The sequence below is a fragment of the Taudactylus pleione genome, unplaced genomic scaffold (assembly GCF_031769625.1).
Source record: "Taudactylus pleione unplaced genomic scaffold, aTauple2 ptg000370l, whole genome shotgun sequence".
Lineage (NCBI taxonomy): Eukaryota > Metazoa > Chordata > Amphibia > Anura > Myobatrachidae > Taudactylus > Taudactylus pleione.
This window is the reverse complement of record NW_028284771.1, coordinates 6935962-6949451: the sequence shown is the minus strand read 5'-3', so window position 1 is coordinate 6949451 and position 13490 is coordinate 6935962. Positions and strand designations below refer to the sequence as shown.

The 13490-nt window shown below is 47.4% G+C and overlaps 1 protein-coding gene across 3 annotated transcripts in view; it reads right to left on the bottom strand.

The window, feature by feature from the left end:
- MCTP1 (multiple C2 and transmembrane domain containing 1) overlaps window positions 1–13490 on the bottom strand; it is a 1010275-nt gene that overhangs the window by 505650 nt on the left and 491135 nt on the right. For all 3 annotated transcript variants that reach the window (XM_088444636.1, XM_088444637.1, XM_088444638.1), the window contains 2 exons: window positions 10032–10143; window positions 6090–6119 (listed from right to left, as the gene is read on the bottom strand). In XM_088444636.1, the coding sequence (XP_088300762.1) occupies window positions 6090–6119; window positions 10032–10143 (142 nt within the window). The remainder of the gene's footprint in view (window positions 1–6089; window positions 6120–10031; window positions 10144–13490) is intronic.

Sequence of the window (13490 nt, the reverse complement as noted above, 5' to 3'; positions counted from 1 at the left end):
CATTTTATTTTAATGCAGTTATTCTATGTATGAGTTGCTGACAGGCTGTGATTCAGTCTCCACTACCCTACAGGCTTATATCTTCTTACAGCACATTGGACCTAATTCAGACCCGCTCGCAAGTGCTGAGCACTCGCAAGCGGGTCGATGTTGCCCAAGTGCGCATGCGCGAGACCCGAATAACGCCAAGAAGTCGTTATGGGTCTCGCACCAAAGGGGGCGTGCTGTCGATGGTGATTGAATGCCTACCATCTGGGGCCGACCCCACTGACATCACTAGTGATGTCAGTGGAAGTGCTTTTGGCTCTGATAGAGCCAAAAGCACTCCAGGGCTTGCGGCAGCGAGACCCTACCACGAGGGTCTCGTCGCAAGCCCGATGGTCGCGATGGTCTTGACCATCGCGACCATCATTTTGGCCGCTCGCTATAGCTGTGGGTGGTCACCCACAGCTATGCGAGCGGCCAGGAGGCCACTCCAAAAGGTAGGAGGGACGGCCCTGATTCAGAGCGAGTGCTCTGTCAGAGCGTCCGGCTCTGAATCAGGGCCATTGTTTATTTCTTATTGTATTTGTTACCCCACAAGTACTGTACAGTGACCTACACTGCAGAACCACAGCTGTCTTATATAGAATCATTCCAGTCGGTATTAATAAAAGGAAGAAAGTTCCTGAAATCTCATTGTCTGTGAATTAAATGATGAACTTGGTTTAGCTATCTGAATAGTTACATACTCCTTACGAGTAATGAGGGTCAGAATACCGATTGTATGTATTATAACTGTAATGGGACACTTAAACATGTATATGTATATACGGTATGAGGGTGTGTCTATATTATTATTATACACATAGGGTCTGTATATGTTTGTATATGTGGGTAATCAATACAGGTACTGTTTGGATTTGAGATATGAGAGTACAGAAATCCTCGGATAGATTCTGGCAAATGCCAGAAGGGCCGCCGGAGTCCGCACCGGTAACACGTACAGAGAGCTGATTAAGTCACTCAAAACCCCGCCCCCTACTGTACGAGGCCAGTAAGCAGTGGGTGCCGTCACTGTTCTGCGCTAGTGCGCTTCATAGGAGGTGGGAGCCTGACTGTGCTGCCCGCCCTCACTGACATGCATCAGCCATTGCGGAGAACACACACCACAGCACTGCAGCAGGCAAGAGGAACAGAGTGGGAGGAGACTGAAGAGCAGGAGCAAAAGGTCAGTAGGTGCACGTAGCCATGGACCTCAATGGGGGAGGTGAGAAACTCCCTCAGGCTCTCCACTGTTCCGTGCAGCAGCAGAATAACCCCTGCATTGCTGGAATTGGCCACTGTATACAGTATGTACAGTGGCCAGTTCCAGCAATGCAGGGGTTAATTTGCTGCTACACGAACAGTGGAGAGACTGAGGAAGACTCTCACCTCCCCCATCCTGGTCTGGGCAGTGGGCACATGCAGACACTTGATTTTCCTGGCTGTCACTACACACATTACACGCAGGCTGCTATTCTGCCTCTGGAAGCAGCAGTAATGGAATGTTCTCCTGGATGGAGCAAGAAAGGAGCTGCTGTTAACTTGCTTGTCTCAGTAGCTGCTCCTAATGCACTGAGGAATGGGGAGGCACCGCATGCATGCACAATCACTAGCAGGAATACCTCCATGTATATACAATCAGACCCCCTCCTCCCAGCCTGTCACCAGGAGGGATGCAGTCACCACCTGGCACCTGCAGAACAGCACCAGGTACCTGCAGTCTCAGCCCCATTCATGATATGCCCTCTCTCACTCTGACTCCCCCTTGCCCCGACCAGCTGCATGACATCACTCAGACAGCTACTGATTGGCTGTGACCAGTGTCAGTCAGTATCGTAGATATTACAACTTGCATGTAGCTAAAAGCTCCTACACCACCACCCTGACACCGATATACCCACCTCTACCGCTCTCCCTGACCCCTCCATGCCCACATCTACCTCTCTGCACTACCCCTCTGACCCCTTCATACCCGCCTCTATTTCTCTGCACTACCACCCTGAACCTTCCATACTGTACCTGCCACTATGTATCTGCACTACGTACCCTAAACTACACCTCTGCACTTAGCCCTACATAATTGACATACCCAGTACTACAACACTGATTTGTGAAGCCACTGGTTTTGTTTGCCTACAACCAGACTCACATCCCTCACGAGGCCGCGCCTCTCCCCATGAGAATCCACTTCTTTTCTGGAGTGCGCGCGCGCCTGTGACCTCACACCGAAATCCCGACGCCCGGCATACCGAACGTAGGTAAGCCGGGCGTCTGGGGACCTGTTAGCCAGGCGGGGGAGGGGGGGTTTAGGTTTAGGGATTCCCGGGGGAGGTTAGGGTTAGGCACTAAGGGGGCTTCATCCACAGCGGAGCGGCAAGTGAGAACCAACGCACGCTGACACACTTCTCCACTAAGATTGGAGCTTTAGTGTACTTCGTCCCACAAGACCAGAGGGAAGCTACACCCGCCTGCAGGGCTTTTACCACGGCTGAGGCACACGCTGACACACTTCTCCACTAATATCGGAGCCTTGGTGTAACCCGTCACACAAGACCAGCGGGATTAACTCTCCATCCAAATCAGCTTGCCGGATACTGCTATATACTATGAAATCTACCCAGATGACCATCCTATAAGGTGACTACCTGATTTCTTACATCGGATTAATCTGTTTAAGTCCTTAATATTGGGATATAAAATACTTAATACATGGGACAGTAAAGAAGTAAGAAATTACTATCTACTTACCACAGAAATATACGGGACTCACTTGTGGTGGAAACTAAATCCATCCTTTGCATCATATAAGGGACACATTGACGTATTTATTATCTGATATACACTAGGGGCCTATGTATCAAAGCTTGATGAGAGATAAAATTGTGAGATATAAATCACCAACCAATCAGCTTCTAACTTACATTTTGGGGTATATTTACTAAGGTGCGGGTTTTTAGAAGTGGTTTTGTTGCCCATAGCAACCAATCAGATTCTAGCTATTACCTTCTAGAAGGTGCTAGATAAATGTTAAGTAGAATCTGATTGGTTGCTATGGGCAACAAAACCACTTCTAAAAACCCGCACCATAGTAAATATACCCCTTTATATGTTTTGTTTGAAAAATGACAGTTAGGAGCTGATTGGTTTACACGTTTTCTCTCACAATTTTATCTCAAGCTTTGATACATAAGCCCCTAAGTGTGAAGCATCTGTATTGTATTGTTAATTTATTATCACTTTTAATAAAAAAAAATTTTGTGATATCACATCGCTCAGTATAGCAATTCATGCTTTATTTTATAGCTATATTTAAATTTATATTTAACCTTATATTAACTTTATTACCCTTTTTCATTAAGAGTCTATTAACACTTTGCCCTGTTCAATTGTTTTACTCATGTCTACTAGACTATGGGGCTGATTCTGAGTTTGGAGCAAAGCAAAAAAAGCAAGTAACTTTGCTCATGGACAGGTGGCGTCCCTCCCTACGGTGACACCCGATGCAGAAAAGGTTGTAGTGCGCGTGGCCACACTGCCCGAACCCCATAATCACTCCAGGGGGTCCCGGGGGTGCGGACTGCCCACCCGGGGACTACTCGATTTCCAAACAAAGTACAGATGTGTCCTCGCACATCTTTTCTGCAGTCGCACCAAATATTCCCTCTCTGCACGCCATGTTTCCGTGAGACTCTGCTAGCGCTCTTCCAAGTCGCAATGTGATTCAAGGAGACTGTGCTGATTCATTTGAAATGCGACACATGTATATCTCTATGTGACTGAGTCTCTGAATCAGCTTATGAAGTGCTACGATGCAGCAGCCGCAGCTTTTTTTCCATGCCTAATCCCGTTTACAGACTCAGACGCACACAGAAATACATCTATATCAACTTAATCAGCAGTCTCCTGCTGCATCCTAGTCACATTTTTGACAAAAAAGATGCCCGTGTTGCAGGGGACCTAGCTGCTCACTCGTGCCAGGCATGTTGCGCTGGTGTATTAAGGATAAATGTAGGAGGACACACCTGTAGAATGCATTTGGAAATTTGAGCTATAGTACTGTGCTGGCCAGGATTATTGTGCTCAGCTCCTAGAGCAGGCCTGGTCAATCTGTGGCTCTGGTCAATCTGTGGCTGTCCAGCTGTTGTGAAACTACAAGTACCAGCTTGCCCTGAGAATATTTTGCTATTAGGGAATGCTAAAACTGTGGCAGGGCATGCTGCGACTTGTAGTTTTACAACAGCTGGAGAGACACAGATTGGGCGGCCTGTCCTAGATCATCCAGTAGACCTTTCGATATTGCAATAAGTACTCACTCCGTCCTAATGGACTGATGTAGCGTGCACTGCTGAATGCAGATTCCCGATGTTTGGGAATCTGCACAGGCGCAGGACCCAATCTGTGAGTGTGCAGAATGGGTCCTGCTAACTCGCTCGCAGACTGGCAGCAGTGATTGACAGTCTGCTGCCATTTGTGGGCGGGGAGGGGGCGGCGATGCCCTGTTTATTGAAACGGAGGCGAGTCGCCGCTGTTGCGGGGGAGGGAAGACGCCAGGATCTCCGTGGGCTGACGGAGATTTCCTGGCCTCTTCCTCTAAACAGCGGCGGCCGGCTGTGGGACCCCATGGGTCACCTCAGCCGGCCGATGGTACGCAGATGATCCGATGCTGCGTTGGACAACGCAGCTCGGATATGTAATGCACATGAGGCGTGATGCCTCCTGTTGCATTACAATATCTGCAAGGATTGCAATTGCAAAGCTGCATTTCTTGATAAGACTGAAAAGTAATAACATTGGTCATATTATGCAGGGGGCTTTTGCTGATCTCACAGGCTGGAAGACTGTAAAATAGCAGTGTTTATAGCAGAAACAGGAGTGAGCACAGCTCAAAAACTTATGGTAGACATGACTAATCTGATTTTGTCTACCTTGTATTTCCCTGATCTATGAATAGTACCAGGGGTGTAACTCCCAGAGACAATGGAGGCACCTGCCTCAGGGTGCCAGGGGCTCTTCCATCTATAGCATGTACAGCAGCATTTGTGTAGTTCACAGGGGAAAATGAGTGTGACCACTGATCTTCCACTGCAGCGACGCACCTGCTGCTGCTGTAGCATTGATCAGCTCTCAGCCTGCGCTGCAGCAAGCGATGGTGCACCCGATACAGTGAGTTGGTACCCGAGACACCTGTCTGACCTCCTAGCCCAGGAACCACTGGTACTGAGCCACCTGCCAGAACCGCTTATTCTGCATCACAACAAATGGTGGCTCACCAGCATATGCTGCTGCAGAGTCGGCTGAAACTCGGTGAGTCTATCTCTAACCCACCAGCCGTTGTCACACAGCGTACCTGGAGCAGTGGAACAAAATTTACATATCAGGCATAATTGTATATGAGCATCTCTGCTTGATTCGGCGCTTTCAAGGCTAAGCTTATAAAAGCCACAGCGAAACGCATATCAGTGTCCTGCTGTGTGTCAGATGTTACAAATTATGTTTATATGTTTACTTTATATATATATATGTTTGTACCTATGCACTTACGTTACGAGAACTATCTCTCAGTCTTGATATGCAGGACCCCAGGGCTTGGTAGCACCGAATCAGGTACAGACACTCATATACAATTACACCTGATATGTAAATTATCATACACCTCTAGGCCCCATAGAATCATATTCACATAATCTATTTAAGAGGATTGCGCGGGTATCTATCTATCTAACATATGTTTTTCCTTTTTTTTCTGGGGGGTTTGGGGGGGCACCAAACTCTAACTTGCCTCCGGGCAACTGGGATGAACTTACACCCCTGAATAGTACACTGTGCTTTCCCCACTCTCCAATGCTGCGGAGCACTATAGCAACTTATACAGCTACTGTAGAAGTAAATAGTGACCTGTAGCAGATGTAGAGATGTGAACATGCATTAATAATGTATGACGGGTACAACACAATATCATGCAATGAAATCAATAGAGCGTTACCATGCTTTAACGGGTTGTAACTCGACAACAACACAATATTACTACAGCCTACAGTTTAAGGAGACAGTGGTTTGATTCTTACCGGCTCAGATGACTTGAGCATAGATACGGGCTGCGAAAAATGTTAATGTGTTACAGATATCATCATAGGAAGCGGCATGTAAAGTTTACTGTCTAATGAAGCATGTCACCAATGTAGTTTCATTATAAGTGTTCATCGGTGATACAAGTTTGCTTAGACAAAAACATTAAATAGAGTACTGGCTGTAACTAGAGGTCTTCCAATACTCCCTAAGCAGGTTACCATAGAATTTTGTTAATTAACCAAATATATTTTCAGTAATGGAAGAACTCTGAATTTTTGCTTTTCAGACTGGTGTCATATATAAAACAAAATGTATTTAAATAGATATACACATATTTATACAAAATAGTGACCATTTATTATTTAAAGACATAACAACTTACCACTCAATTTACATCCATCAAGCCCTCTCATCACATATCACTTAAATCTAATGTCTATCAACCCAATGTATGTCTTCCAATATTCTTATTACTGTAAAGGTGCCTATCCACTAGCAGATAGTGGCACGACCGTACGATTATAACATTGTAATCGTACAGTCATTCCTCTTCCCCTGCAGTGCCTACACTGAACGATATGTCATTCAGCGCAGGCACCCTCTCTCATTACTGAACATGGTCAATCTGTCATTATCAGCAGATTGACTGGCATGTTCAGGCGATGATTGATGTCGAAAATGACCAGCGGGAGCGCGCATCGCTGGTCGTTTTTGACATTTTCATGCACGATTAATGAGTGATTGAACGATAACAATATCGTTATCGTTCAATCGGCAAGTGGATACGCGGCTTTATACCATGAAGCTCATTACTATAGTGTTTACATTTGTTGGTAATCATTATTCCTTTATACTCTGCACATGGCACACATGCTGGTCTGAACTATTTAACAGTGTTATTATGTCCTGCTCCTGTTATTCCACATCATCTACAATAGCCCAGGATGTATTCATTACTTTCTATTAAATTCACAATTAATAAAATTAATTTAATTGAGCCAAGATACAGTATTGGGAAAATCAGGAGCTGAATATTGTAACTATGTGAAAATGGCTCACATTGGAAGGCATACATTGTGTGCTGTCATATAAACAACTTATACTATGCAAGAATATTGGCACAAATAAAATCATGAATAGCAGACAACATACAGTATACTATGCATTGGTGTATGTGGATTCATTTGAACCTGACACTTGTGCCTGCTTGTGATTGGAAAGGCAGGAAGGGTGACTGAAGAGGCAGTTTGATGTGGACTGAGGGCCTAATTCTGACACGGTCGCAAGCGCTGTGCGCTCGCAACCGGGTCGATGGTGGGACAGTGTGCATGCGCGAGACCCGGATAGCAACGGGCAATCTGTCGCTCCGGGTCTCGTACCAAAGGGGCGGAGGCGTTCACATGGGACGGAGGCGTTCACATGGGACGGAGGCGTTCCCATGTGAACGCCTCTGTCTGGGGCCGGCCCCACTGACATCACTCGTGATGTCAGTGGGAGAGATTTCGGCTCTGTTAGAGCCGAAATCTCTCTGGGGCTTGCGGCAACGAGACCCTACCACAAGGGTCTCGTCGCAAGCCTGATGGTCGCGATGGTGTTGACTATCGCGACCATCTTCCTGGCCGCTAGCTATAGCTGTGGGTGGTCACCCACAGCTATGCGAGCGGCCAGGAGGCCGTTCAAAGAAAAAAATAGCCCGGCCCTGATTCAGAGCGAGCGCTCTGTCAGAGCGTCCGGCTCTGAATCAGGGCCTGAGTACAAGTGTGTGATTGTGTAACTGCAAACAGATGCAGTCCTGCACAGTCACATACAGTATATGCCGGTCAAAGCTGTAACAGTTAAGGTGTCTGAGGTCTGCTGTGTTGGGTATGTGTTGGGAGGTATATCCTACTCACTGCCACTCTGCACAGGTGCACACAACAATGCAGAGGTATTATCATGGTAGAGGAGTGTTAGGATGGGATGTAGTCGGAATCCAGGTGCACACAATGCCGGTGGTCATGAACATTTGTGACACATTGACACATAAATACATACTGACACAGTGGTTCGGAATCACTCATGTAAATTATTACACTACAGTATACCCATGAAGGGGATGTAATCGGCACCCCGACGGTCAGGATGCCGGCGGTCAAAAACCCTGCACCGGAATCCAGACAGCTGCTATCCAGATGGTGAGTATTAGGGTTAGGCTGCAGGATGGGAGGGTGAGGTTTAGGCACTAGGGGAGGGTTAGGGTTAGGCTGCGGGAAGGGAGGATTAGGGTTAGGCTGCAGGAGGGGGGTTAGGGTTAGGCACTAGGGGGAGGGGGAGGGTTAGGCTGCGGGAGGGGAGGATTACAGTTAGGCCGCAGGAGGGGAGGGTTAGGCACTAGGGGGAGGGGGAGGATTAGGCTGTGGGAGGGGAGGATTAGGGTTAGGCCGCAGGAGGGGAGGGTTAGGCACTAGGGGGAGGGTAAGTGTTAGGCTGCGTGAGGGGAGGATTAGGGTTAGGCTGCAGGAGGGGGGGGTTAGGCACTAGGGGGAGGGTGAGGGTTAGGCTGCGGGAGGGGAGAATTAGGGTTAGGCTACAGGAGGGGAGGGTTAGGCACTAGGGGGAGAGTGAGGGTTAGGCTGCGGGAGGGGAGGATTAGGGTTAGGCTGCAGGAGGGGGGTTAGGGTTAGGCACTAGGGGGAGGGTTAGGCTGCGGGAGGGGAGGATTAGGGTTAGGCCGCAGGAGGGGAGGGTTAGGCACTAGGGGGAGGGTGAGGGTTAGGCTGCGGGAGGGGAGGATTAGGGTTAGGCTGCAGGAGGGGGGGTTAGGCACTAGGGGGAGGGAGAGGGTTAGGCTGCGGGAGGGGAGAATTATGGTTAGGCTACAGGAGGGGAGGGTTAGGCACTAGTGGGAGAGTGAGGGCTAGGCTGCGGGAGGGGAGGATTAGGGTTAGGCTGCCGGAGGGGGTTTAGTGTTAGGCACTAGGGGGAGGGTTAGGCTGCGGGAGGGGAGGATTAGGGTCAGGCTGCTAGAGGGGAGGGTTAAGGTTAGGCACTAGGGGGAGGGTGAGGGTTAGGCTGCGGGAGGGGAGGATTAGGGTTAGGCTGCAGGAGGGGGGGTTAGGCACTAGGGGGAGGGTGAGGGTTAGGCTGCGGGAGGGGAGGATTAGGGTTAGGCTGCAGGAGGGTTAGGGTTAGGCACTATGGGGAGGGGGAGGGTTAGGCTGCGGGAGGGGAGAATTATGGTTAGGCTACAGGAGGGGAGGGTTAGGGTTAGGCACTAGGAGGAGAGTGAGGGTTAGGCTGCGGGAGGGGAGGATTAGGGTTAGGCTGCAGGAGGGGGGTTAGGGTTAGGCACTAGGGGGAGGGTGAGGGTTAGGCTGCCGGAGGGGAGGATTAGGGTTAGGCCGCAGGAGGGGAGGGTTAGGCACTAGGGGGAGGGTTAGACTGCGGGAGGGGAGGATTAGGGTTAGGCTGCAGGAGGGGGGTTAGGCACTAGGTGGAGGGTTAGGCTGCAGGACTGGAGGATTAGGGTTAGACTGCAGGAGGGGAGGGTTAGGGTTAGGCACTAGGGGGAGGGTTAGGCTGCGGGAGGGGAGGATAAGGGTTAGACTGCAGGAGGGGAGGGTTAGGCTGCAGGAAAGGTGGGTTAGGGGAAAGGATAGGGTTAGAATACTTACCTGCATGCTTCAGGATTCCACCCGGGATTAACACTGCCGGGATTCTGACCGCCAGCATTATCAATGCTGGGATCGCGTACCCAACCCATAGCACAGCCTAGTGCTTTTGAATCACTCAACACGCTCCGGAAGCATGGCACATTCAGACATGATGCAGCCATACCCCAAACAGGACGCTGGCTCAACCCAAGGAGTGTTCCAGTTACTAAAATAATAGCAATGGAATTTCATTTTTATCACTAATTATTTCAGTTATTATTATTATAGATTATTGAAATGACTCACCAAATCCATGCAGACACCATCTTTTTGGGACAGAATGACAGATAAATGTATGGTTCCCAAAACATGTTCGGGGTGCTGTGGATCCTTTAAGTTTAACACAACATCTTTTGAGCTGAAAAATAGAATGATCATAAATATAAAACTGTAAGTAAATACTAATGTATCATACAAATGTAATGACTGGTAGTATAATAGATGACTGCTGAAATAAGGTTTTCTTTGTTACTGTATATATTCTTTTTTACATCCAGTATATTCAGAATGAATTCACCAAGCCTTATTATATCTTGTTACATATTCAGTAACATTTTATTTTGACAAAAACATGTTATTCTTATTTTCTGCACTGCATGTCAATACTGTGGCACATGAGCAACATAAACTAATGCCATTTGCCTTGACAGAAATCATCCTGTATCTTATAATTGATAGGAGTACTGCACAGCAGCCAGACGCATACACATGTATATTTAGCCCGAGTTTTGTCAGTAACTGCACCAGCAGTGTTCAGCTGACACTTGTGCTTATGTTCTCAGAAAAAAAGAAGTTGCTTCTAATTTAGCAGTTTATATATAGAGGGGGGGGGGGGGGGGGGCGTACAAAATAAGGATGTTATTACCTATTACATTTCAACAAAGGAATACCTTGAAGGACCAAGGTTATAGATAATGGTGAAATGATTCTCTAATTACAATAATATACTGATGCCAAAGATGTAAAAAGTGTTAGGTAAATACCTAAACACTACCATTCCATGCCAACAGCCAAAAAGAAGGACTCCATATTAATATCAAATAAAAACAATTGAATTTACAGACATATATGTTATTAAAATACAATCTCTCAGAATACAGTTTACACAATTTTCTGTAAGGTTTTCCACTCTCAAGGTAGAAAAAAATACCAGCCTTTTTTCAGGGGTACAGATTTCAAGTCCGTGCATCCCACAGCTGCTTTCCCTACACGTTTGGTCTCCTTACGAGACTTCATCAGGGGGTATCTCAAGAATAGTAAAAAAAATGATCCAAAAATGTGTATAACACAGCATGTCACACTTGCTTTTCTGCTAGAAACCAATTCAATCAGGCGTCCGGAAAAATGAACTGTGCCACCTTAAAAGTGGGTGCATTTGTAATTAGACACAAATAGGTGTAACAATCAGGATGGGTGTAAGGAGACAGGATAATCATCCAATTAATGGAAATGACCCACGTCACAGTTAGCCAGCAGGAAAATTTGTGTGGATCTGAGAGCCTGTCTAATTTATTCAGACTCACAAAACTTATTCTGGGTTGAGGAGCTGACTAGTTTGCATACTATGTGGCTATGAGTCGACTAATCATGAAGTTTTGCGAGTCTGAATAAAATATCTATTTTTTTATCATTAAAGGAGCACTGCCTGGTTGTCTTTTAAATTGGCATTGAGTGCAGACTATATATAAAGTAAAGTCCCTGGTTTAGTGGTCTGTCTGTTCATTCGGGCTAATCTCTTGAACCACTGGACGGATTTTGATAGGGGTTTTTACTATTCTATAAAGAATTGGTTGAGGAAGGTTTAGGTGTATGACAAAAGGGACAAAAGGGAGCCGAGCAGTGACAATTTAGTGAAGCAAGTCACAAAACAAATCTTGCACCAAGCTGCTGTATAGGAGCTGGCCAGATTACTGAAAAAGCAAATGAGCATCGGAAACTGAGGCTTGGAAAGATACAAGTCACAGAAAAAACTGTTGTGCTGTGTGTGTGTGATTGAGTGACTGCTGCTGCAGGGCTGAGGGATACACTCTGATTGGCTCTCTGAGACAATGAGAGCCAATCAGAGATAGCAATGTGCCCTGTTGTTTAGCAGCATCCTAAAGAGGGAAGGGAGTCAGGGACTGAGCAAGGTCACATCTGAGGCACATAGAGAATGAGAGACAGCCTCCAATGAACCCATGAAGATGCCATGATGCAGACAGAGTAGCCAGGAAGGAGCCAGGGGAGGCACAGCTATCAGGAATTTAATATAAACAAACATTAATCGGAACACCATCAAATGATTTCCATTCGATGGTGACAAACATCGGATCGCCACCATCAAATGGTAAAATCATTACCATTGGAACAAAAATATTGATGGCTGTTAACCGTCAGGTGCTGATGTCCATCCCTATGCTGGACCTACAGGTGGACTCCGGCCACCACTCCACCATGAAGTGCTCCCTCTCAAGCGTGATGTTCCCACTCAGCCACATGCCCTCGGTGAATAGGAGGCACCTCCCATGGAAATCAGCGCTTTTCTTGGATAGGGGAAGCTCAACAGGAATCCCAGGAAATACAGGGTACATTGTGCAAAAAGAACATTGCTCTTTGCCATGTTTGGCAGCTGGGGAGGGGAGCACATGGAGGCTGCAGAAATATGTACAGGCTCCCCAGCCCCAGGGACATGCTGCTGATAATGCTTACAGTAGCTGCAATACAAATCTCTCATTAATGATTCTCCTGCTCTTCCCAGCACATCCCAGTGTCCGGGCCCCATCCAGCTGCAGGGCAGCAGCAGTGGGGGTTGTGGTGACACTGGTGAGATACTCCCTGCAGGAGTGAGAAGCAAGGGGTTGTGATGAGAGGCAGAGGCCTGTGGTATGATGCAGGGGGCTGTGGTAAGAAGCAGGAGTGAGAAGCAGGGACCTTTGGTGAGATGCAAGGGGTTGTGGTGAAATGTAGGGGGCAGTAGTGAGATGCAGGATGCTGTTGTGAGATGCAGGGGGCAGGAGTAAGAAACAGGAGGTTGTTGTCAGATCCTGGGGGCTGTGGTGACATGGCGTGAGTTGTTATGATATGCAGGGGACTGTGGTGACATGGCGTAAGTTGTTATGAGATACAGAGGACTGTGGTCACATGGCGTAAGTTGTTATGAGATGCAGGGGACTGTGGTCACATTGCGTAAGTTGTTATGAGATGCAGGGGACTGTGGTCACATGGTGTAAGTTCTTATGAGATGCAGAGGACTGTGGTCACATGGTGTAAGTTGTTATGAGATGCAGAGGACTGTTGTCACATGGTGTAAGTTGTTATGAGATGCAGAGGACTGTGGTCGCATGGCGTAAGTTGTTATGAGATGCAGGGGACTGTGGTCACATGGCGTAAGTTGTTATGAGATGCAGGGGACTGTGGTCACATTGCGTAAGTTGTTATGAGATGCAGAGGACTGTGGTCACATGGCGTAAGTTGTTATGAGATGCAGGGGACTGTGGTCACATGGCATAAGTTGTTATGAGATGCAGGGGACTGTGGTCACACTGCGTAAGTTGTTATGAGATGCAGGGGACTGTGGTCACATGGCGTAAGTTGTTATGAGATGCAGGGGACTGTGGTGACATGGCATAAGTTGTTATGAGATGGAGGGGACTGTGGTGACATGGCATAAGTTGTTATGAGATGCAGGGGACTATGGTCACATGGCATAAGTTATTATGAGATGCA